The sequence below is a fragment of the Carassius carassius genome, chromosome 4 (assembly GCF_963082965.1).
Source record: "Carassius carassius chromosome 4, fCarCar2.1, whole genome shotgun sequence".
NCBI classification, from domain to species: Eukaryota; Metazoa; Chordata; class Actinopteri; order Cypriniformes; family Cyprinidae; genus Carassius; species Carassius carassius.
Genome location: NC_081758.1, coordinates 27,110,332 through 27,137,241, shown reverse-complemented (window position 1 = coordinate 27,137,241; position 26,910 = coordinate 27,110,332). Strand labels below are relative to the sequence as shown.

General features: G+C 36.8%; 2 protein-coding genes and 1 long non-coding RNA gene across 6 annotated transcripts; 1 reads left to right on the top strand and 2 right to left on the bottom strand.

The window, feature by feature from the left end:
* Positions 1 to 6,927: 6,927 nt before the first annotated feature.
* LOC132139635 (tubulin beta-4B chain-like) lies at positions 6,928 to 9,011 on the bottom strand. The gene is made up of 4 exons (XM_059548138.1): positions 8,846 to 9,011; positions 8,433 to 8,541; positions 8,217 to 8,327; positions 6,928 to 8,131 (listed from the first exon to the last, which is right to left on the bottom strand). The coding sequence occupies exons 1-4, from the start codon at positions 8,900 to 8,902 to the stop codon at positions 7,071 to 7,073; spliced, it is 1,338 nt and encodes a 445-aa protein (XP_059404121.1). The 5' UTR covers positions 8,903 to 9,011; the 3' UTR covers positions 6,928 to 7,070.
* A 4,477-nt stretch (positions 9,012 to 13,488) lies between these two features.
* Positions 13,489 to 21,272, bottom strand: LOC132139634 (uncharacterized). 4 transcript variants are annotated; one of them, XM_059548135.1, is made up of 13 exons: positions 20,886 to 21,272; positions 19,015 to 19,041; positions 18,523 to 18,732; positions 18,130 to 18,207; positions 17,869 to 18,045; positions 17,474 to 17,602; positions 16,892 to 17,104; positions 16,647 to 16,724; positions 16,386 to 16,568; positions 16,075 to 16,197; positions 14,541 to 14,759; positions 14,383 to 14,460; positions 13,489 to 14,199 (listed from the first exon to the last, which is right to left on the bottom strand). In XM_059548135.1, the coding sequence occupies exons 2-13, from the start codon at positions 19,019 to 19,021 to the stop codon at positions 14,039 to 14,041; spliced, it is 1,656 nt and encodes a 551-aa protein (XP_059404118.1). In that variant the 5' UTR covers positions 19,022 to 19,041; positions 20,886 to 21,272; the 3' UTR covers positions 13,489 to 14,038. The 4 variants fall into 4 exon arrangements, with proteins under 4 accessions (XP_059404118.1, XP_059404120.1, XP_059404116.1 ...); XM_059548137.1 differs by having other exon boundaries at positions 16,892 to 17,101; XM_059548133.1 differs by having other exon boundaries at positions 17,863 to 18,045; positions 20,886 to 21,265.
* LOC132139637 (uncharacterized) lies at positions 17,963 to 18,789 on the top strand. Its single transcript, XR_009433646.1, has 2 exons — positions 17,963 to 18,229; positions 18,576 to 18,789. It is a non-coding gene; the product is annotated as an uncharacterized LOC132139637 (long non-coding RNA).
* Positions 21,273 to 26,910: the final 5,638 nt, after the last annotated feature.

Here is a 26,910-nt window from a genome sequence, read left to right as displayed (position 1 = left end):
GTATTATATTGTTAACAGTAATAATAATAATAATAATAATAATAATAAATGAATGAATAAAATAATTAAATAATAATAATTAAACAATTATATTTTATAGTCATGTCTGTTGGGGTGCAATATAGTCGCTTACTTAAAGAAGCATTAAATATGGTTAAGTTAGACTGCTGTGATATTTTGACAGTTTACATTCATTTGACCTCCAATACAAGCATAAACATGTAATATTCACAGCCAAATGTGTCAGTTAAGAGTGATTGGTTGCCAGAACCTACTATTCTTATTGACTGGTGTTTATTATTTATTTATATATCAAAGATGTTATATTATAATCTGCATGCCTCCTGTTTTAGGACCTTCCTTACAGTATACTGTGCCATGAAGAACAAAGAAATAAAATAAAAATCTATACAGACACACTTCAGATAGCTTACTGTCTGGAGCACCACATAGCTACCATCATCTGATAAATTGACCATAATATACAAATTGACTGAAATAATCCCGGCATATCAGGAGAGCACAAACTCAACTCCAGAGGCAAATCCAAGCACCAAAAGACTTTTCCGCTAATGTCAGTTTGTAAGTCACTTTTTCAACTTTGAATTCATAAATGTGTGAATGACATCTAATGTGTGTGCATGCAGCGTACGATGTGTCGCCACGGCGCGTGACGCACCCCAGGATTAGACAATTCCAGCGTGGAGGGGCTTGATTGATGAGCCCATTCCAAATGTTTTCGTGTCCAAGTCAGTGGGAGTTTGAGTTGCCTTTGCGCATCTTAATACCAAACAAAACATTAGCGTCGGATTCCCAGGGCTGGCTGCCTCTCACTGGATTTCATTAGTCACCCCTCCACAGCACACAAATGCGCTGCATGGCTCCGGGACATGGAGAAGAGAGAGGGGCAGAGAGGGAGAGGAAGGGCAGGGGGCCATTAAGGGATCATCATCTCATCCGAGCTTCCCCACCGCTAAGGATCAAAGTGTTAGAAGGAAATGTTCTTATTCTCCAGTAGTTTCTGATCAACTCTGCTGCTCACTGCAACACCACATGAATCTGAGCCAAAATGTAGATACACGTGAAATAATTAAGTTTTTTTCAAAGGCCTCAGTTGCTATTTGCTTATTTAATTTAATGATTTTGCTGTGCAGAGACCCCCAAGACTCAGCTCACCCATCTAAAGCTATATTTAAACTATCCCTGCTACATACCCGACAGACTCCATCAGGAGAAACACTGATCTGATTCACGCACTAATGAGGGCACTCATCTGTGTGTTTGTCTCCCCTGCCTACTTTTCCTCCTGCCAAGCCTTGATGCAATTACACCCCCACATCTGCAGGGGGCTCCCTCCGCCCATCGGTATGGGGCTTTCCAGGGGCCCTGGTGCTCCTGATTCACGGTTAATCAATCATGGTGCCTGGGTAATGACGCCCCACTGCTCCCCTAATGTCTTCTGTCGGGAGCCTCTGCCGCTGGCATTGAGCTCACGCAGGCACACATATGGCCGCTCTGAGTGAGTGACAGGACCCCTTTTGCGTGTGTGGCACCCTGCGCGACGGAAGCCATCAGCTCCGCACATAGACACGCGTACAACCACACACGCGCCTCAGGCAAGGAGGAGAGTGACTGGAGAGAGGGAGGAAATAGGGAAGAAGTGCCGCTTGCCCAATCTTCTCACGTCAAAGTGAACTGTCAAGAACAAAGAAAGTAGGGCAATGTGATATTTTTCAAAGCAGTTTGGGTAGAGGAGCATTTGGAGCCTTGTGACACAGGGTTGTGTGACATTCAGAGCTGAATTTGGAATTGAGTTCCACTTCAATTCATGACGATTCACTTGAATTGTATTGAAATGATGTAGCAAACGGGATGCAGAATTTGCATTTCAGATTTGAATTTAAGAAGTAGATTTAAAATGAATAAAAAAATTCACACAGCTGCAGTTTTAGGGAGAAAAGCAAAGCTTTTTGAGGCAAACTATGAATGTTGGCTTGAAAAAGGCTTGCTTTTTAGCTTTAAAAAGCCTTGAAGTTGGAAGGTTTATTGACCTTATGGACAGTTTTCTGCACTGATAATAATTAGCAGCATTACTTGAGCTGAGCACCAAATCAGCATATTAGATTTATGACGTTTTTAAAACAAGCTAATTTCTTATGGTCAACACAACAAATCTGTAACCAACTTAAATTCAAGTACAATCTACACTGGGGAGCTTTTTTTGCTCTCACCCGAACCTCCTGATCACGTAGATTCCTGTTGAAATCACTGTATTTCACTCACAATGTTTCGCCAAGCACTGGTAAACGTGCACGACTGCAACTTAAGAGACTTCTTTCAAAAAATGATTTCAAAAATCTTACTGACCCCAAACTTTTGACCAGTACTGTACAGTATATATAAACAAAATGTAGTTAAACAACACTTCATTACCTAAGCACTTTTATTTAATGAGGTATGTAATTGTTTTCATTTTGAAAACAATGAATCTATAAGTTGCCTTTTGTTTCATGTACTTATAAAGTCATTTATATTACCTTTATTAGAAGTCTGCAGTTCAGCCTGCTTCTTATTTCTCATTCCTATATTTTATTATTCATATTCATTATTTTTGCCAGATCATTTTTACTTGATAAACTTAGCACATATGGCGTTAAAAGCTTTTGGATGGGTTTCCAAAAAGGCCCTTGTCAAAGCCGGAAAAAAAAAATAACAGGAAGAAATTTTAGAAGGTTAAAAAAAAAAACTATGCAGAAAACATTATTGAATTTGTGATATTCGTGAAGCACATATTCTTTAAATCTGTCCTGCCAACTGTCTGTGTCTGTATGTACAGTCAGAGTCATTGTGGACTGGTTTATAGGGTTGGCTCGTTCATTCTGTTTATATGAAGAGGTGCTTCTCAGGCTCTAAGCATTTGTATGCAGTATATAGAGTGGCAGAGGCCCATCTGTGCAGCCTAAAACCATCCTAATTTATGTTTCACACCTCTTGCTGCCACCACACTTTGCATCTCATAGCACATACTCTCTCTCTCTCTCTCTCTCTTTTCAGTGACAGTGACAATGAAGTTGCTTTGGCTGTTAAAGAGCAATCCATCATCTGTTTAGAGCGCTTCATCAACATTGTGTACATAGCAGTGCTAAAACAGAGAGGATTTATGCTGCTCAGACAGAGGCTTTTTCTAGTGCCATATGGATGAGGAATACAATCACAAAAACCAATTAAAAGGAATAACATGCATGCATTAGGTTGTGAAAGCTGAGACAACAAAAGATCACATTAGTGGCTCTTACATGAGCTTGTGCTCACAGTATCAGACTACAATCTGTTTCAAATCTTTTACAAGACCAGTTCTTATTCTTTGCTGTATACTTTTGGATTGTTTCATTTTATCGTATTTTACTTGTATTGCCACTTTTCTAGCAAGATATGGATTACTGAGACTCTAAAATAGAACTGAGTCCTTACAAGAAACAGCTGTGGTACTTTACCATACTTCCATGTTCATAGTACATAAAAATAATGGTAGTGCATCATGTTCAGAATTTCTTTATTATTTTTTATTATTATTATTTAATTATTTCTTTCTTTTAACTATTTAATAAATATACTGCAGTACATGCCGGATTTCACTGTTCAGAAGGACTTGTCAAATTATTGTCAAAACATTTGCCAAAAAAAAAAGAATTTGGGATGCACTAGTATAAAAAATCTGAAGATAATGTTATTTCTAAATTAGTATATATATACAGGTCCTTCTCAAAAAAATTAGCATATTGTGATAAAAGTTCATTATTTTCCATAATGTAATGAAAAAAATTAAACTTTCATACATTTTAGATTCATTGCACACCAACTGAAATATTTCAGGTCTTTTATTGTTTTTATACTGATGATTTTGGCATACAGCTCATTAAAACCCAAAATTCCTATCTCAAAAAATTAGCATATTTCATCCGACCAATAAAAGAAAAGTGTTTTTAATACAAAAAAAGTCAACCTTCAAATAATTATGTTCAGTTATGCACTCAATACTTGGTCGGGAATCCTTTTGCAGAAATGCCATGAAGGCAATCAGCCTGTGGCACTGCTGAGGTGTTATGGAGGCCCAGGATGCTTCGATAGCGGCCTTAAGCTCATCCAGAGTGTTGGGTCTTGCGTCTATCAACTTTCTCTTCACAATATCCCACAGATTCTCTATGGGGTTCAGGTCAGGAGAGTTGGCAGGCCAATTGAGCACAGTTATACCATGGTCAGTAAACCATTTACCAGTGGTTTTGGCACTGTGAGCAGGTGCCAGTTCATGCTGAAAAACGAAATCTTCATCTCCATAAAGCTTTTCAGCAGATGGAAGCATGAAGTGCTCCAAAATCTCCTGATAGCTAGCTGCATTGACCCTGCCCTTGATAAAACACAGTGGACCAACACCAGCAGCTGACATGACACCCCAGACCATCACTGACTGTGGGTACTTTACACTGGACTTCAGGTATTTTGGCATTTCCTTCTCCCCAGTCTTCCTCCAGACTCTGGCACCTTGATTTCCGAATGACATGCAAAATTTGCTTTCATCCGAAAAAAGTACTTTGGACCACTGAGCAACAGTCCAGTGCTGCTTCTCTGTAGCCCATTTCCTGCACATGCCTGTGCACGGTGGCTCTGGATGTTTCTACTCCAGACTCAGTCCACTGCTTCCGCAGGTCCCCAAAGGTCTGGACTCGGTCCTTCTCCACAATCTTCCTCAGGGTCCGGTCACCTCTTCTCGTTGTGCAGCGTTTTTTGCCACACTTTTTCCTTCCCACAGACTTCCCACTTAGGTGCCTTGATACAGCACTCTGGGAACAGCCTATTCGTTCAGAAATGTCTTTCTGTGTCTTACCCTCTCGCTTGACGGTGTCAATGATGGCCTTCTGGACAGCAGTCAGGTCGGCAGTCTTACCCATGATTGCGGTTTTGAGTAATGAACCAGGCTGGGAGTTTTTAAAAGCCTCAGGAATATTTTGTAGGTGTTTAGAGTTAATTAGTTGATTCAGATGATTAGGTTAATAGCTCGTTTAGAGAACCTTTTCATGATATGCTAATTTTTTGAGATAGGAATTTTGGGTTTTAATGAGCTGTATGCCAAAATCATCAGTATTAAAACAATAAAAGACCTGAAATATTTCAGTTGGTGTGCAATGAATCTAAAATATATGAAAGTTTAATTTTTATCATTACATTATGGAAAATAATGAACTTTATCACAATATGCTAATTTTTTGAGAAGGACCTGTACATAGTCATTGTTCAATCAATTTAATACGGATCAACAGATTATAATATACAGCATGAAAAACTTTACATTAAGCTCTGTTATTAAATTATTATTGTTTTAAAAGACAAACTTAATGTGATAAAATTACAGCTAATGTAATCTTAATGTAACACTATTAAAAACATGAAGACTTGCAAAATAAAATATCCAATATTGGCCTATAAGTGATATTTTAAAATATATTAATATATTAAATATATATAATTAAAAAATAATCATTAAATATTAATATTTAATAATATTAAATATAAAACAATTGACAGTTATTATGAACATTAAAGCACAGCCTATAAGTATGCCATATGATGATGTACTGTCAATCTACAGTATGTTAATTAGAGAAAGGCAATGCAAATAACGTTAGTCACTGGAAACTTCTAAACGCTTCTAACTTAAGACACCATTACTCAATAAATGAAGCCCTCCTCTTCGATCTTCAACACACACAGCTAGTTGATTCAATTAATGTCCCTTCCCCTTCTGCTCTGGTGTCTACTGAAAGCAATTCAACTTGAAGCTTCTTTCAATGTTCCATGAAATTGGGCCAGATTGTTGTGTCACGTTAATTAATGTAATCCTCGTAGCACTGAAAGAGCTTCGGGTTAATAATTAGATCTGCTTTGATGACAAGGCTGTATATTATATTTTAGTAAAGCTCAACATTTTTTATCTGAGAAAGATGTGGCAGCGATCCAGCAGAGTGCAAAACTGTATGTAGCGTATCATACCTAATTGTGTTTGTGCATGTGTAACTTACAGCAGTTGTGTATTCTGTGTAACTCTGGGTCACATACCTCTCCGGTTTAAAGACACAGCATCTCTACACAAGCGACCTTTCCAGTAACTTATTATCGCCACCTGCTGGCGAGAACTGAATATCGACACAATATAAATGCCCTTAAAATAACAGCAGTAATCAAAATAATATTTTTGCATCGATTAACTCTTTCTTATATTTGCAGTCTGAAGCTTTTCATGTTCATCGTTGTAGCTCCAACAGTAGAGCTTGGCACTAGCAATGCAAAGGTCATGGGTTTGATTTTGAGGTTAAAAATCTCAACTGTTAAAAATCAGTACTATTTAAAATCAATTTAAGTCACTTTGTTGATAAAAGCGTCTGCCAAAAGAATGCATGTAATTATAAATTTCAACATTTGAGTTAATCTCAATATTTGAAACACTACATTTTTCAGCTAAAGTCAGTTCATGATGATTGAGTGATGTCATCATCCAGTTCAGCTCAGAACCAAAAATAAAAATAAAAAAAACCTTGGGAGAAACCAGGCTCAGTCAGGGGGCCAGTTCTACTCTGGCCAGAAGAAACTAGCAGTCTTTTTGAACGCTAGATCGCAGTCTTGCATCACTGAATGATCTGCACACCGAAGACATGATTTCATCTAGCTTGCACTACTGTTGACTTAAGTTTTAAAATGGGATGTTTTTTGTTTGTTGTTATTGAAAGAAGCCACTAATCTTACTTTGATTTTCTATGTTGTTATACAAAATTTTTTATAATAAAACATTAGTAATGTAAAGTTGTACAGAGTTTCATCTATAATCCACATTAATACATGTGCAAGGAAAAAGGCCAAAGACTAGACCCAACAGACTGCTAGAAGATGTAGAGCTTTAATAGACATTTGTGTACATTTATACCTTTTAGCTACTCATGAAAGAAAGAACAGAACAAAAGGTCAAACCGATTAGAAACTGAATAGAACAGCAGTGAACAAGAACTTGAGCATTCAACTCTTTATGCAAGCTCCTCTTCTCCCTCTTCTTCGAATTCTCCCTCCTCTTCCGCAGTGGCATCTTGGTACTGCTGGTACTCTGACACCAAGTCATTCATGTTGCTCTCGGCCTCTGTGAACTCCATCTCATCCATCCCCTCACCTGTGTACCAATGCAAGAAAGCCTTGCGCCTAAACATAGCAGTGAACTGCTCAGAGATGCGCTTGAACAGCTCCTGGATGGCAGTGCTGTTGCCAATGAAAGTGGCTGCCATTTTGAGACCTCGAGGCGGGATGTCACACACAGCGGTCTTGACGTTGTTAGGGATCCACTCCACAAAATAGCTGCTGTTCTTGTTCTGGACATTCAACATCTGCTCATCCACTTCCTTCATGGACATGCGGCCTCGGAAAATAGCGGCCACGGTGAGATAACGGCCGTGGCGGGGGTCACAAGCAGCCATCATGTTCTTGGCATCAAACATCTGCTGGGTGAGCTCGGGCACCGTAAGAGCCCGGTATTGCTGACTCCCCCTGCTGGTGAGAGGGGCGAAGCCAGGCATGAAGAAATGCAGACGGGGGAAAGGCACCATGTTGACGGCCAGTTTGCGGAGATCAGCGTTGAGCTGGCCGGGGAAGCGCAGACAGGTGGTGACCCCGCTCATTGTGGCAGACACGAGGTGGTTAAGGTCTCCATAGGTTGGTGTAGTGAGTTTGAGCGTACGGAAGCAAATGTCATACAGTGCCTCGTTGTCGATGCAATAGGTTTCATCTGTGTTCTCCACCAGTTGATGGATGGACAGCGTGGCGTTGTAAGGCTCCACAACAGTGTCTGAGACTTTGGGTGAGGGCACCACGCTAAAGGTGTTCATGATGCGATCTGGGTACTCCTCACGGATTTTGCTGATGAGGAGTGTGCCCATGCCTGACCCGGTGCCACCTCCAAGGGAGTGGGTGAGCTGGAAGCCTTGCAGGCAATCACAGCTTTCTGCTTCCTTACGGACTACATCGAGAACTGAATCCACAAGCTCAGCCCCTTCTGTGTAGTGACCCTTGGCCCAGTTGTTTCCTGCACCGCTCTGTCCTACGATTGAAGAAATACAGATCATACCTGGCTCATTTTGCTCTAGAATTTAACCTCTAATTAAATGACACGAAACCAGACTTACCAAAGACAAAGTTATCTGGACGGAAGATCTGCCCAAATGGTCCAGATCTCACTGAATCCATGGTGCCAGGCTCCAGGTCGACAAGAACAGCACGAGGTACATACTTTCCACCTGTTATAGAAAAGAGCACATTTAAACATCTAAAAAAAAGAAAAGAAATAAATAGCCTTCCTTGCCAGGTATTTGTGTTTTATTATGCTGCGAATGCAAACTGACCAGTGGCTTCGTTGTAGTACACATTAATCCGCTCCAGCTGCAGATCACTGTCGCCGTGGTAAGTCCCCGTCGGGTCGATTCCGTGCTCATCACTAATCACCTCCCAAAACTGATCGTACAGAGGAAAATTTGTCGATATTGACGTAAAAACTTTTCACTTAAGTAACATCACGTCAAATAACGTCCTCTTTAGCACTGTTGTCATGGCAACTACAAACCACAAACGAAAGTTTACAGGGGATTAATGTTAAAAGTTGTGATCAAGAAATAGCACAAAAATATAACTAGTCAACTATAATTGGTAATAGAAATAAAATAACTAACGTTACACAACATATACTTTAAACTATGCCCCTCGCGACCGGACTTTTTTGTGTGGATAATATCGTAATCAATAACGTTACTTTACTCACTTTAGCACCGATTTGGTTTCCACATTGACCAGCTTGCAGGTGAACAATTTCCCTCATGTTGAATCGTTAAGGAAAAAGCACTTTTTTGTTCAAAACCAGCTGTATTGATCTGTCTTCCACCGCGCGTCGACACTGCGTGAGCAAGGTGAACGGTTTTCAGTTATAAATAACGCCAGCCTTCGCATTTAAACACGGGTGGATGAACGAAACGTCAATCATTCTCTGCCCGCGTTTGATTGGTTGAGGTGCTCGCGCGCTCATGTCGCTTCTGTTTTTGATTGGATTAGAGATGTTTAATCTGTTGTCAGTGGTTACAACACTGCGAGGTCTCCCAGAAACCGTTTGTGGTAACCAGATAGGCATATAGACCAGCTTCTATCATTGAATAGACCTATTTTCTCATTGAGCATCATGTTACCAAGCACCACCTTCACCAAACAGTGATATGGCACGTTTGGACTTGCTAACTTTACATGCGTTCGTAAACTGAATGCATTAGCCTAACTTTTGGCACACTTGACAATATTAGAATTAAATTTTCAGTTTGCTGGTATTTGAAATGTACACGTGTGGTATAGCATCAGTTGTATGTCATGGCTGGAGGTGTTGCTAGTAAAGACATGCACTTGAAAAACTCAAATATTACTAATTAAACATCTATGGCTGACATTTAGAAGCTCAGTGTAAATTCTGAGTCATAAAGCAACACCATTTGAGAACCAGAGATCTGTATCTATTACCTGTAAGTTTATGTTTGCCTCATGTCTCTTGAGCTCATGAGAAAATGTAAATATTTTACGAAGTGGTGATTTTATTCATTTGTACAATGTGATATGTGTGGAAACATACAATCTTTAGAAAATTAATAAACATGAATGTCCACCGCTAAACCTTAGGCCACAGAAAACCTAAATTAACCACAGATTTGCAACATTTTTAAAATAGTAACCAAAATGCCATGAGATTGCGTTGACTTTTCAAAGTTATGTCAGGGGTTATCTACTTGACATTCACTATTTTGGGTCTTCTTTTGCTGTAGAGCAAGTAACACTGTAGCTCAGGCCGTAATCAGTTCATTTTTTAAGATACTGTATGTGTTAATCTGTTTCGTTTACAATAGTCATATAGTACCAATAACTAAATAATTCTGTTCTGTATGAAGGTTTAGTAGTAAACTATCCTGCGATCAGTGTTGGTCATCTTACTTGAAAAAGTAATTAGTTACAGTTACAAATTACTTCTCCCAAAATGTAATTGAGTTAGTAACTTGTTTATTCAACCAAATTGTAGTAACTAACGCGACACTTTAAATTCTCAGTAAAGATAACGGCGTTGCAACGATGGGAAAAGTAATTCATTAGATTACTCCGTTACTGAAAATTAAACTCCGTTAGTAACGCCGTTATTAAACGCCGTTACTCCCAACACTGCCTGCGATAGAGATCACAAAAATATGTAGGCTACTTCCTCCACTGAGTCTTTGTATTTTCTTTTTGTGTAGGACCTCCATTTAGACCCATTATGATAACGATCTTTCGCTGTTGATGTAAATAACAAATGAATGAGAGCATGAGAAAATAGTTATAGTACCCTGTGGTTTTGAAATTAATATCTTTGACCCTGTTTCAGCACCTCTTTATTTAATGTGACACAAACTTGTAAATATACACAGGTACAGACAGAAACACACACTCACAAACATACATACAAATGCTAAATAACATAAATAACATACTCAAATATACTGAAATAGCTAAAAATAGCTGGAAGCAGATTAAACCAGAAGTCAGACCACATAAATTGTATGAAATTTGTAGACAAATGGCCAAGCCCACTTTTATGAGAAAAATAATAGCATTAAGAAGTATTTGTATAGGCCTGTATTGTGCTGCCATCCCTAAAGTGCTGGGCACAAGTGGGATGTACGATATCGGTTCATTATTTATGAGTATTACAGGTGTCAGGATTCAGTTCATGCATGCTATGACAGAAGCACACGTAATCTGAGCAAGCACATAATGAAATATGATTAATGACAAGGCTGGAATGAATTTCTACAGCAGGACATATGTTGCGTTATGCCAGTTGTTGTTGGTTGTTGACATACAACATGCTATGTATTATAATAATCAGGTCTACTTATCACCACCTTGTCAGACCACAAACAAGACCAAAAGGGTGTTTTTAGACCAAAAGATCCAAGATTTTATGACATGTAAGAGGACAGTTTACTACTAAGCCTAACTCTGATTAAATACTGGTTTAGTTGTCAGAACTATGTGACTATTGTAAGCTCAACAGAGCAACGGTATCAACTATTAAACACAATACTCTCAAACATACTTTTCAAAAGTTTGGGGTCAGTAAGATTAAAAATAATAATAATGATGATACTTTTCCTTCTCCAAGCATGCATTAAATTGATCAAATGGGACAGTGAAGACAGTTTGATTGCTACAAAGATTCCTATTCCATTTCAATGAGAAAAGATTTCTATTTGAATAAAAACATTTGACAGTACTGTTTTCAACTTTGATATTAATACAACGAAATGTTTCTTCAGCACCAAATCAGCATTTCATCAGAATCATTTCTGAAGGATCATGTGACACTAAAGACTTGAGCAATATCTGATTGTAAAAAAAACAAAAAACAAATCTGACATTTTGACATCACAGGAATAAATCACATTTATTAATATACAAGTATTAAAACTATAACAGTTGTTTTACATTTTAATTAAATTTCTCAATATGACTGTTTACTATGTTTTTGTTAAAATAAATGCAGCCTTAGCGAGCATAAGAGACACTGAAATACATTAAAAATGATCACCAACCCGAAACGTTTGAAGGTACTGTGTTTTCAAGATATTAGTTGTTAATACTTTATATTAATCGAAACTAGGGTGCTGATGTGTGAATGAGGGCCCGGCAAAGTCTGAACTTGAGAGGCTGTATATACTGTATGTGTGTGTGTGTATGTGTGAGAGAGAGGAGTGTAAGGCAAAACATGCACTGCATTATTGATTAACACTCAAAGTGTAACAACACTGGCAGCAGCTGCCTTGAACACACACACACACACACACACACACACACACACAAACACACACACACACACACACACACACACACACACACACACACACACACACACACGTCTTTTTAAACAAGACAAAAAAGAAAAACTTTGAATAGGCAAAATGGGACATCATGCACACTCCCTATAGCTTTTGACCTGAAACTATGATTTCACCTTCTTCAGTTTAGTTTAAGTTGACTAGACACATAAATATAAAATGTTTTAGGCTTGTGTTCCACACACTTTGGTTTAAAGGTCTTATTTTATTTATTTATTTTGTGTTTTCTTTTCACTTCTGTTGCTGGTGATCCCTATGAGGAAAGCTAACCTAGCTGAAAAACATCTTCCACTGTCCAAAGACACAGAAAAAACATCTCTATAGAAACATCAGTGCTGCTATAGAAACTCTCCCCACACAGAGGCCTATTTTCAGACTCATACAGAGTGATATAGGTCTGCTGTGTGTCATGTCATTCATGGCCAAGGAAATGCAAAACAAAGCAAATTTTTCCCTTTGTTTGCTATCCAACATATACCAAATAAAACAAAAAACCTTTGTTCATTCTAAGTTCATTTCCTTGTTCATTTGAAGTTGGAACAAACCCAAAAATTCAAGTCAAAATTTTATTAACAAATGCATGGGTCTGAAAACCTCCTTTATATATCCTTCCTTGGATTTTGACACTTTACACTCTTTTGCATACTCCTGTTTTACAATGCAATGCTCTCATGTTAGTTTTAAAATCAGAATTTTATCTTAAAGGCCATTTATATTACTGATGAGGCTGTTTTTACAGGTTTCTTTAATAAGGAAGCTTTTTTTTCTTTTTAACTAACAGGCACTATATTTCCACAAAACCTCAACTCCAGCAAAGGTATATACATTTCAGTTTATCAAACAAGATTTCGACCTTTATGTTATTCAGGGTGAGTATTCATTAAGGAGAGCATGTAAAAATAAAGATAAGAGCATCTTATGTATCGCCAGCAACACAATGTGATGAGATGTTCATGCAACATAACACCTTGCCATTTCAGGTTTGCATTCCCACCCAAGCTCTTTGTGGCTGTGCAAGGTTAGTGTTCACATCTAGATGCATATGCATTTTTATAAGTGAATTAAAGAGATAAAAGAATTTCAGTAAATTTATATATCTGATGAAAGTTGACGTATGAGACGTATGAGATGAAATATTAAAATGTTTTTTTTTTATAAAAATAAATATTGTGTCACTAGCATAGAAGTTGTGTTTACCAGTCACACCACAGAATTAAGATAAATAACTACATGTACAGAACATTTGCATTCATATAATGTTTTATTTAGTCAAAAACATTTTGATATTTTATTAGGATTCATCATCATTTTATACAAGTCACCATCTCTTATCACAATGAAGGAATGAATACCACCTCAGAATTAAGAACATAAAAATGAGAACATAAAAATACCAGAACCAAGCAAAAAAAAAAAAAGTGAAAAATAAAACAAGCATATCGTCAAAGGTAAAACTGTCAATTGTGAACTGAGTTTTTGTATATAAAATATGTGACCCTGGACCACAAAACCAGTCTTAAGTCACTGGGGTATATTTTTAGCAATAGCCAAAAAAACACTGGATCAAAATTATTGATTTTTCTTTTATGCCAAAAATCATTAGGATATTAACTAAAGATCATGCTCCATGAAGATATTTTGTAAATTACCTACCATAAATATATCAAAACTTTATTTTTGATTAGTAATATGCTTTGCTAAGAACTTAATTTGGACAACTTTAAAGGCAATTTTCTCAATATTTAGATTTTTTTGCACCCTCAGATCCAGATTCCAGATTTTCAAATAGTTGTGTCTTGAAAAAACATTGTCCGATCCTAACAAACCATACATCAATAGAAAGCTTATTTATTCAGCTTTCAGATGTATAAATCTCAATTTCGAAAAATGACACTTAAGACTGGTTTTGTGGTCAGGGTCACATATATTCAGATGATTGACTTTCTGTTAACATACAATTAATATCTTTGATCATTAAAAATATTTATATAAACATTGATAAAACGCATAAGACTGTATAACTGACTGAATCATTTTTCTTATTCAGCAGTTCACCTCCCAGCAGGTTTGACATTATCCTGGAAGTAGCCAGGGTTAGTGATGTTGCCAGTAGGTTTGTAAAAGGCCACAGTGATGAATTTGCCCTTTCCATCTGATGCCAGGCCAACCCCGACCTGCTCTGTAGACCCCCAGATCATCTGGGTGAAGTTGCCTGTGCACATGTTACATTTTCAGTTATGGTTTGTGATAAGACTTTGATTGTACTTTGATTGTATTGACTTTGATATGTAAATATGTAAAACATTTCTTACATATGCCCTTAATATTTCCCATTTTATTTAACAGATTTAACTGTTTCAACTCTTCAACTGATATGAGTGCAAATTTAGCCTACCAGTTCCATTCTGAAAGCCAGGTGCTGCAAAGTTGTACTTCTCATTTTCCTTGTACCATGATTCAGCAACCTCTTTTCCTACAGTTCAAAAATAATCAGTTTTAAGTTATAATATAGTGTTCTACAGTTCCTTAAATAATAAGTAATAACCAATTTACCTGTGGGAGGCACCATGGTGGATGTCCATTTGTATTTCATAGTCTCCCCATAACCTTTGCTGTTGTTCTTTAGGGTGTTAATGCTAATCAGGTGTTCTGCCCAATCCTGAGCCTCTTTACTGAGGATAGGGCACAGTGACAGAGGCCGTGCTCCATGTTGCCGTCTGTATTTATTTTGTGCTTCAAGAAGAGACTGACAAAACTGGGACAAGTTCTCACCTTCATCACAGGAAAAGAAAGAGCTGTAAATCCTGAAGAGGCATGTCAGTGGAATGCTTCACTTTTAACGTCATTTCAAATCATTTTGTGCACATACTGCCTATACATCAAATGGTGCTGTTTCCAAAAAGTAGTCTTTTTGGGAGATGAATTACTAGTAACTACTACACTAATTAAAGTGCCCCTATTATGCCATTTCTTGCCTTTCATGCAGCGTGTAATGTAGCTGTATGTGAAGGTAAACAATCATCAAAACTGTACAGCTAAAAGTGCACGAAAGTGCTGCCATTTTGAGTAAATAACATCATTTTGAGCCAGAGTCTGTGCAGTAGTGTCATGAGGTGGAGCCGCGGTATCAAACTCTTGCCCAAACTGCCACAGACCCGTAACGACCCCCCCCCCCTTTTTATAGCATCAAATTACTAACTTAATTCAAACTTTTCTCAAAAAAAAAAAAAAAAAATTTAACATATATCAGCATGATAACAATTAACTTAATTTTTATTGGAAGGGTAATACATTTTTTTATTTTGACCCACGTCCCATTCGTTTACATGGAGAGGGTGGGGATTATGACCTGTACTGCAGCCAGCCACCAGGTGGCGATCAAATTCACTTTTCAGCAAGTGTGAGGCACACCCGGTTGGCCAGCTATGAACAACTTGACCCCGCCCACAAACATCATTTTACTGATGACTGCTTCTCTAATCTTGGGGAGTTCAATGCTGGATTAACAAAACACTTGCTCTTGAAAGATGGCTCAGTACCCAGTTTATTTGGACTGGCTGGCTCCACTGAATCACAACCTGTAAGTATAATAAATAATAGATGTTTATATTTTCTATCTAGCATTCAAAATAAAGAACTATGGCAATGGCCATATGGTTTCCTGCACGCAATGTGCATGGTAGACCAATCACAACCGACTGGCCTAACTAACTGAGACTTAATCTGTTTTATACTGCTTGGAACAAATCGTTTGAGAAATTTTGGAAAATAAGGTGATATTAAATGCATATTTTGAGAAGCATATTTTTGACCTAGCATGCATGTAATCCTATTGTAGGAGACTTCCAATACAATATTAGGAACTTTAAAAATGGCATAATAGGGGCACTTTAAAATCACTAACAGTTTCTGAATAAGGACATACTGGCAAAGACCAATTAAAATGTCTTTATCTAAAAAAAAAAATATTCTGCAATTACGTTGATGTTAAATGGGTGCAAATGCATCATAATGCTGATTTATCAAAGCTTGCTTTTTTCTAACATGGTCTAAATAAGCTTTCATGGTCTCAGTTTTGAGTGCTTACCTTCTGAACTGCTGCTCTGTGGACACTGACTCTTACGTGGTGCTGGTCCAGAACTGTGAGATGATGAAGGCAATTGGTTTGACTTGATGCTGAGAGCAGAAATTGCTTGTCCAACACTGCCAGCTGAACATCAAATACAAATGTTCAAAACTGTGAATATTGTATATTGTACAATAAGTGTCTTATTATATATATATATATATATATATATATATATATATATATATATATATACACTTGTGTTTATATATGGTCACACTTTCAGTTTAATCAGTATTATACCCATGCACACTTAGTCATACCAGACTCACCTGATGGGGTGGATTTGAAGTCTCCTTTGGAGCCTGCTGGTAGAACATTTCTTTCAAAATATCCAGCATTGCTGATATTTCCTGCTGGGAGGTACTGACCCACCACAAAAGTTGTTTTCCCATCAGTGGCCAGTCCAACCCCCACCTCTTTAGTGTCTTTCCACACCACCTGTGTGAAGTGACCTGGAGAAACCAACAGGTGTCAGACTAGTGACTAGAGCCAATGTCTAACCACCATTGAGTGTTTACAGATGGATTCACCTGTTTTGGAGGTGAAGCCAGGCCTGCTGAAGTTGTAGTCTTTAATTTCACTGTACCAGCTTTCCACTGCCTCACGTCCTGTGTAAATGACAAAAATGCGATATTGAAAACATGCAGACAAGATCATGTGTTAATCCCCAAGCTCTGTAATATATGTAAAGACTTTACATCTAAGATGCCTGGCTAAAAGTGAGCAAGTGAAACATAAGCAATTGTTACAGATATAGTCGCTACTAAACTCTGACCTGTGAGTTTTTTGTCAGCTGAGCTCCAAGCGTAATACACATTCTCTCCATACTCCCCACTACTATGCATGAGTTTCCTGATTGACAGCAGGTGTTCGGCCCACTCCTGTGAGGAGCGACACAGGTTTTTGTTTATGGTGAGGGGAGGGGCTCCATGCTGTCTGCGATATGTATTGTGAGTCTGCAGGAATTCAGCCTCAAAGCTGCTATCTGCTACAGACAAACATAAAGAGTTATTTGATGTGCACAAAGCACATCCCATGTTGACTGAAAGAATAAAGACAATTCTCAATTATTTGTTTTTCTTTTTAATGTATCGCGGCACACATGCTCCATTTCAGAGGCCATAAAGCATCAGTACAAAGAATGGACTATCATATTTTATTTGCATTAAGGCTAGACAGATACTTGTGATGAATGGTGAGTTTTTAAACACAGTCCAAGTTTGCATTTGAATAAACAAGATGACCCAACCTGAAAAAGTGCTGAAAGAAAAGCTGCACAATTTAAAATACATTTAATGTCCATTTATTTATCATTATAAAGTATTTACATGAAACAAATAACATTAACTCAATTTACCCTTTAAGCTGCTTCCCACATAATGTCCTCCTCGGCCCCCGGGTGCTGATATTTCAGTACCACGAGGAACTGAAGGTGCTTGCTTTGAATGAATGCCTGATGCACCATGCACTTGTTCCACTTTGTCAGCTGAATGTTGACAGATATATCAAATATTTACTATACTATAATGATTAAAACCTCTTTTACAATACAATCTTTTACAATATTCACTATTCCATATCTTCAATTAGAACTACTCTCTATCATTTTTATTAATAATTAAGTAATAATTTATTTTAAAATATTTATAAGAAAGTTTAATAAAAACATATGAAAATAAAAAAGTATATATATATATATATATATATATATATATATATATATATTCCACTAGAAAGTTTACTCACTTGTACCAGTGGACTTTGAGTCTACTTTGGTGCCTGCCGGTAGGACATTTTTTTCAAAATAACCTGCATTAGTGATGTTTCCAGATGGGAGGTACTGACCCACAACAAAAGTTGTTTTCCCATCAGTGGCCAGTCCAACCCCCACCTCTTTAGTGTCTTTCCAGACCACCTGTGTGAAGTGACCTGGAGAAACCACTAGAAGTCAGTGATGTAAAAGATACTAGTACAACGTTTAGCCCACATCAGAGTGTTTTCAGGTGGATTAACCTGTTTTGGAGGAAAATCCAGGCTTGCTGAAATTGTAATCTTTAATTTCACTGTACCAGCTTTCCACTGCCTCGCGTCCTGTAGAAAGTGGAGACATAAGGTATGTTATTGTTTCTAGAAGAAATGAGTTGACAGTGTGCAATACAAATGACGTTTATAAAAACACAAATGCTTCATATATCTCCAGTTTAATGTCTTGAAGTTGCAAAGTTCTGACACTCTGCATGATACCTGCAATGGCTTCTAATTCTAATGCATTCAACTTTAACCAGAGTGGTCTAACTGGATTTGACTGTCCTCGTTCAAAACAATGACTGATATAGCGTTTATCCTTGATTTGCCTCATAAAAGAATTTGACGACTTTGTCTGTTGTTTTCGAGCAGAAAGCTAACCTGTGAGTTTTTTGGTAGCTGAACTGTAAGCATAATACAGATTTTCTCCGTAGTCCTTGTTGCTGTGTTTGAGGCTCCTGATTGACAGCAGATGCTCCGCCCATGCCTGTGCAGAGCGGCACAGGTTTTTGTTTATGATGAGGGGCGGGGCTCCATGCTGTCTGCGGTACGCATTGTGACTCTGTAGGAACTCAGCCTCAAAGCTGCTGCCTGGAACAAGAGAGCAGAGTTTGACAATGTGCTGGAATAAAAGCAAATCAAGTGATATTTTGTTATAAAGGTTTATTTCAACTACTCTTACTCATACGATGCTAGATAGTATTCATCATTAGCTTTGAATGAGTTTGGATTAATTAAATTTTAAACTTAATACTTCCTTTAAAACTGGATAAATGGTACTAAAATATTAATAACAAAATAAACACATAAATAAATAAATAAAAAGGAAGAAAACCCAAGTGAGAACTAATAGGTAAAATAATCTAGACTCACCCGCCATGCATAAGGCTATGTGACAGACTGCAAAATAAACATACCAACATGGCAGTTACATAAACCACAGTGATAATTTTCAAACTGTTAAACACATCACAACAGAATATCTGGGCCACTCCCAGTGCATCTGTTGGAATGAGAGCAATGGAGAAGATATTGAAATGGTAGTGTGTTGCTCTTCTAAAATACTGAAAAATGCATTTAATTCAAATTATCCATATAAAAAAGGAAGGGTTGCCAAACTCTGTAAAATGTTTTACCTTTATTTCTTAACCAGTATGTTAGCATTTCTGTAGGTATACAATTATTAACCTCAGATGACCACAGATTTATTTGGAATGACCATATCAGATTTCTACTTCATTGCAATACACGTATGTACCTAGAGTTGGTATATGTGGGGGTTTATTTGTCATAAGGGCATTAGGGCTGTGCAAAAAATCCAATGCGATTTTCATGCGCATCTTGTCACGCCTTCTTTCTTTGTGTGAACATTTGGGCTGCATTACGCAAATATTTCAACATAGTGACGTAGACATGTGGGACGTGTTTGAATGAGCAGTTTTAGAGGGGTGTGGCAGAGTCTTACAGGTATCAACTTTTGTTTTCTTAACAATCACTTTAGTTACTATTTTAGTCTGTATTAAGAAGTGAATACATTGTAACGGGTCTTTACCTTTTCTATAAATAGCTGAAATGATTGCATTAGAAAAAGTATTTGGGAAGCATTTATCCTCTCTGGATTGGTCCAAAACATCCACGAAAAATGGTTTAAGCAAATTTAAGCTAAATTTCTTATAGAATTCAGGGGGTAAGCCATCCTCTCCTGGTGGTTATCCAAGTTAAATCTATTCTCTTCAGATAAGGATGGTAGGTCGACAGAGGAGACAAAAGCTTACATTTGGTTAAGATCTTCATTCAATTGGGATGTGTAAAGTGCTTAATAAAATTCTTTAAAAGCATTGTTTATATCTGTAGGGTTATTGGAAATGTTGTTACCACTATCTATAGAATTTATAATTTGCCTGTTTTGGTCTGCCTTAAGCTACCATGCCATTACCTTACATGCCTTCTCTCCAAATTTATAGTATTGTTGCTCTGATCTTATGATGGCCCTCACTGCCTGATATTAAGAGTGTTATAATCCATTTTCTTATTGATTAGATCTCTACACAAGTATTCATATGTTTAACATAATAGAACACTACACTTGGCTCCTTGTGATTATAGGAAACTGTCAGGTATATGGACCATTTTTGTTTAACTTTTGACTGAATTTAACCTTTAGATACTCTAAGGGTTTGCACATGAAAATGTTTAATTTCTGTTTTTTTTTATGGGAAGGTGTCCACGTGTGAGCTTTTTTTTTTGCTGTTGTTGCACAGTCAGTCAATGAAAGAGCAAAAATGTTACTTTTGCAAGACTGTTATTCTTTTGATATTAAACTTCTTACAGGACAGGAACACTAAACACTTGCCTTAAAGCAGTGAGCATGTTTGTATTTGTCTGTCTTGTTTGTATTTTGTTTTTAATCTGGTTTGTTTTTTAGAGTGAAACAGGTTTGATGGCATACCATTACAGTGAATTTGCATAGTTTGAAGATTGGCGGAAAAGCATTACTGCAACAAACACGGTTTGAGACAAAAATGCATCTGCTGAAGAGTCTCCAAATGTTCTCTTCAATTCAAATAACATAAATGTTGTATGAATAAAAGCTATGTTCTTTTCATCTATTGTGCTTAAAGCATCAGCGGTGCACTTTTGGATACATACATTTTTAATTAGTGTCATATGTAAAAAATAAAAAACCATTAGGCAACATTATACAGTTAGTTTTACTAGCAATCATACTTAAAATGCATACATACCTGTCCTGTAGTCTCCTTGAAGCAGAATTTTTTGTCTATGAACACTGACTGTATTTCTCTTCCTCTCCTTCCCTGTACTTTGCCGACAAACTGAGAAATCTATGTACTGTATAACCTGTATCTGTCAAGTGATTGAACGCCCTCCAGGAAAGAGCACTCTGATGACACTACACACAGGCCCACATTTTTTCAGGTTTACTGAATTGCACACACATACAGCACACACATTAACTCTCATCATCATTATCACAGACTAATTGAATTCTGTTAAGAACAGGAGAACAAAGTTCTGACTTGTTCAATCATGTGACATTTAGTTTCTTCAGCTCATGTTCACTCCTGCCATTTTCTCTCTTTCAGTGTTGTCCTTACACTTGCATGCTGCGATAGCACTTCCTCTCTTGTGTTTGTTTCCAGACTTTTTTTGTTCCATTTGTCACCCACAGTGAGTATTCATAATGCAAACCACAATTTCTCAATCAGATACAGGTAATTTTGTTACAAATGAGTGGTTTTGAATGGTTTTAGAGTCACAAACATGTAAAAACCATTCAAAAAATCCCACAAACCTTATGTGTCTGAGCTGTGGTGCAGTGGGATATACATGTGCTCATTACAATATACTATGAAAGTACTATGTTAAAGTCTTTGGCACCTTAGATGTTTGACAAAAAAAATTGGTTTTAAGGTTATTTATATCCTTTTCAATTTATATTTTGTAGATAGGTTGCTTCGTGTATCTCTGAGGTGTTTCCACAGTCCTTTTATGGATTTAGGCATATTACAAAAGGGTCATTGGAAAAACGTGCCACTACCAACATTTGGGCAAAACTAAAAAATTTTTTTTTACCTGTACTTTTAAACAATTCACTGCAGTTTTCAGCTGTAAACACCAGCAACTTTTATTATTTTTCATAGTAATATTTCACATATACTTCATTATATGAGGCAGATTATAAATTAATGAACACTGACTTCTGTGTGGTTCCTTGCACAACACAAATAAGACACTACTGTAATAAAAGAAATGTTATTAACAAAAGTTAGGTGTTGCTATGACAGAGTTACGTTATCTTATGAAAAGTTAAACTGAAACTAATCAGGTGAAGAATATTTTATGCCTTAAATAAGTGAAAGATTATTTGTTCTTAACTAATTAGCTATATAGTGATTAGTTTCTATCAGAGTGGGGTAATAAAAAGGTATTTTTTGGGAATAAACAACTATGCTAAGCGCCTGTAACAGTGGAATTTGTAGTTGTAGTGTACACATGTGTACCAGTAAATTTGAAGACAAAAAGACAAAAGTTGCACACTTGTAGATTTTTTGCTTTCCCACAAACACAACACAACAGTTTCTCCTTCTCGATTCCTTCAATGCAGGTGCATAAATCCTATCCTGTGACTTCAAATTGACTGATACACATGTGGGACTATCCTCTACAACTACAAATTCCACTGTCACAGGTGCTCAGTTGTTTTGCACCAAAAATACCTTCAAATACCTTCACCAAGTGAATTGGTGGGTTTTTGTTAAATGTGAGCCAAAATCATCACAATTACAAAAACCAAAGACTTGAACTACTTCAGCCTGTGTGCACTGAATTTATTTAATACAGGAGTTTCACAATTTGAGTTGAATTACTGAAATAAATGAACTTTTCCACAACATTCTAGTTTATTGAGATGCACCGGTATATTGTGAAATACTTAAACAACCCACTGGTCCTCACTAGTTAAAAAGGTTTATAAATCTAGGGTTTATCTAAATCTAGTGTATTGTTTAATTATTTATTTATTATTATTATATATTAATTCATTCATTAAAAAAATGCAGGAAGTCTTTTGTTAGAGCTGAACCAGCTGGCCATTATACAAGTTATCATTGTTGAATTTCTTATATCCAAATTAAGTCAAGTCAAGTCAAGTCAAAGAACTTTATTAATCCCAGGGGGAAATTGCTTTCCATGTTACAATTGCTGTCAAAAAGAAAGAAAGAAGAAAAAGAAAACAAGAAAAACAAATGGATAAATATATATATACCCATCGATAAATTAAAAATTAATAAGACATACAAATAATAATATAAGACTATTCCAATAAAAATGGTAGTTTAGATCAAATATAAAATTGATTAGGTGCAATAACATAACAAATGTTATGTATATTAAGTCCAGTGTGATAATAATAATTAAGTACAGTATAGTTATATAGTATATATTGCACACTAATCTAGTATTAATAAATAAGCAATAATAATAATAATAATAAATTGTATTGCACATGAAAATCCCTTATTGCAAATAAATTGAAATTTGCATTGCACAAGAGAAATTGAACATGCATTGCACATGCATTACTCATAAATGTCCCAGCACTTATAGAGAGGAGTTATACAGCCTAATGGCCACAGGTATAAAGGATCCTCTGAAGCGTTCAGTGGAACACTGGACAGTGATCAGTCTCTGGCTGAATGTGCTCCACTGATCGGCCAGCACACTATGTAGTGGGTGAGAAGTATTGTCCATGATTGAATTAAGTTTTGACAACACCCTTCTCTCAGCCACAACATGAACAGGGTCCAGCTCCATGTCAAGTATAGAGCCAGCCCTCCTAATTAATTTGTTCAGTTTATTTCTGTCCGCCACCTTCATACTAATCCCCAAAAGACTACAGCATAGAAAAGGACACTAGACACCACAGACTCATAAAACATCCGCAGCATAGTGTTGCAGACGTTAAAAGACTTGAGCCTCCTCAGAAAATAGTGCCTGCTCTGACTTTTCTTGAATAGTGCTGTTAAAGTACAAAAAAGTTGAGAAATTCCGCACAAAAATGCAGGGTGATTAGAAGCTTTCAAGCTAAATAATTTTGAATAGTTTGGAATGGTTTTGGTTATAATCTTGTTCTCCTCCTCCCTTCTTTTCTGTTTGACAGTAGCGTGCATTGCATTATGGTCTTAATGTGAAATCTAAGCAAAGGAAAAGAGTTCTCTTTTTATATGTGTAAATACTGAAGCCTGTCGAAAGTGGAACTATGTTTCTTTGTTCTGCTGGATAATGCATAAGAGCAAAGCAAAGAAATTGCATAAGTTCTCCTCATTTTATGTTTTGGTTCAGGTGATCTGATCTATTAAATGCCAAATGTTTTTTCTGACAAACAAACCACACAAGAGAGTTAATTAACGTTGGTGGACTTGACTTGAAAAATCATGCATATTGACGTCATTCAATTGATGTCAAACAAGACACCTTCTGATGTTCATTCATGTTTATTTCGTGCTATGACTAGTAAAGAGGAAGAGATTATCTTTTCATTTGGTGCTTGAACTGAGGTGCTACAGCGATCTGTCACGACACACTAAACAGCCACAAAACAGTATTAGTTGTTTGAATTAATCTGTTTCATACCAGAAGTTACCTGCTCTGTCTTGTCTGTCCGCGCATTGTCAGTGTCTTCTTTGCTCTGCAATGTATTTTTTACTGCGTTTGAACATGATAATTTGTGGCCTGAGAGCGGCATGGCTTGCCGGACATGCTTCATGAAAATTGAGCACTTCTCACCCACTACATAGTGTGCTGGCTGATCAGTGGAGCACATTTCATGATGACCCTATACATTCTTCCCAAAGTTCACAATCATAACAGGAAGACCAATTGTTGAGGTGAATACATTTGTTGGCAGAACCTTTATCTGAGTTTGTTGATGTATATTTGTGTCCTTTAGTGGTTAATATTCGATCGAATTTACAAGACACAAGCTACTTTATAAATCTTTTATTGTCAGTACAACTACCTAAATGACCAAATACCTATTTAGTTTTCTTTGGATGTGGTTAGCTTATGTACAACCATCCCACATGAACAGGTTTGGAGTCTTTGAGGTTTTATTTAGATCGTTGTGAAGACAGGAACTCTCCAACTGCTGTATTGTTATATATGGCAAGACTGATTCTTACTAAAAATTATTTTCTGTATGAAAATGATTGCTATTATTTAGGGGTGCCATTTTTGGGGCGCCTGACACACCTGCACTTTTCTTTGTTTTTCAGACCTATTCTAGCAGTCAGCATCAATTGCCATATATCATTATAAACAGGAGAACTTAAAGTTTAAGTTTAACTAATTGAAAGTCTAAATTTTCTTTTTGTTTTCTCTAAGAATGAATGAAATTACAGAATTTTAAGAAAAACGCAAACGTTTTTTACTGCGTACTCAAACAGAAACTCCTAAAGTTTGGATATTTTTCTTTAGAAAGTTGTATCTGGGTGTTTTACACTTCCAAAAAAAATATTGTTTACATATAACATTCCCCAAGCAAGTTATAGCCATTTATTACAATATTGTTATCTGGGCTTTTAAGTGAAAAACAGGCCTATTACGTTTATTAACAATAGAGTTGTGTCCAAAAACATTTAAGGAGTAAAGAAACTGAATTGTCATATAAAAACTAAATTATTTTTCTTTTGTGGTACCATGTGCTAAGTAGGAGAAACTGTGTGGCATGTTTCAAGGCTGTGTGATTTGCCTATTTGCCTTGTGAACAGAATGGAAGTAAATTGTGGAGGTAAGGGTTGTGACTGGTTCTATTTAGTGTGTTTAGTTTTTACGTGTGTATTTTTATGTGCTTACTGGAGATAAACTGATGGGTGTCTCAAAGAATTGAGTAGATGTATTCAAAAATCTGTACGTTTTTGATATTTTCCCCCTTCTCCACATGGAGCTTTAGTTTTTGGCGCCATCTTGTGGTTTTGTGGAATACATACGTGCAGAACATGTGTCTTTAGGAAAACAGCCATTGGTTATGCTTAAGAAATAAAGGTTTCAAAAATGTATAGGTAGGTTATAGGTCAAGTTTCAAAGCGTTTATGATTTCTGCTACTTCTAAAAACCTTTAAGTACATATAATATCATAGAAAAGATTATGTTTCTTTACACATCCATACGTGGTGCTTTAAATTAGAACCCACTTAAAAGGATAGTTTACCCAAAAAAGAAAATTAGCCCATGATTTACTCCTATGTGTATATGACTTTCTTCTTTCAGACGAATACATGTCTTGGCTCCTCCAAGCTTTATAATGAAGTGAAGTGAAGTGAAGTGACATTCGGCCAAGTATGGTGACCCATACTCAGAATTTGTGCTCTGCATTTAACCCATCCAAAGTGCACACACACAGAGCAGTGAACACACACACACACTTTGAACACACACCCGGAGCAGTGGGCAGCCATTTATGCTGCGGCGCCCGGGGAGCAGTTGGGGGTTCGGTGCCTTGCTCAAGGGCACCTAAGTCGTGGTATTGAGGGTGGAGAGAGAACTGCACATGCACTCCCCCCACCCACAATTCCTGCCTGCCCAGGACTCGAACTCACAACCTTTCGATTGGGAGTCCGATTCTCTAACCACCAGGCCACGACTTCCCCACCAAACAGCCTGGCAGTGAATGGGTGTTATTTTTCAATAGTCGTCCAATTAAGCACATCCATCCATCATAAAAAGTGTCCCACATGGCTCTGGGGGTGAATAAAGGTCTCCTGAAGCGAATCAATGCATTTTTTTAAGAAAAATATCTATATTTAAAACTTTAAAAGCAGTAATCTCTAGCTTCCGCTAACTGTAGTATGCAAGTTCACAATGTTTAATTTTTGATGTTTATGTAGTATAGTTTCACAAAACTAAAGTCAGACTATTCTCTTTTTGCTTCAAATTTCAAAATTATTGAACAATTATTTTATTAATGAGTATAAAGAAATTGCAACAAAATAATTATCATTTATGCTTTAGGATAACAAAATTAGAGTACTTTTTTGTCTTTTTTTTTCACATGACTTCCTGGTCTCTGCATATTTTTCTGCTTGCACCTTTTGGCTTTCCTTATTATCCATGGTCTGTTTTGGTAATTTTGTGGTGTAAAGATGATCCATGATTTATTAAAACAGTTTCATATTAAAGTCTGTTTTTTAACCTAAAAACAACTTTTATGGGCTTTAATTAGGCTACCCTACATATAGCACTATCTATGCA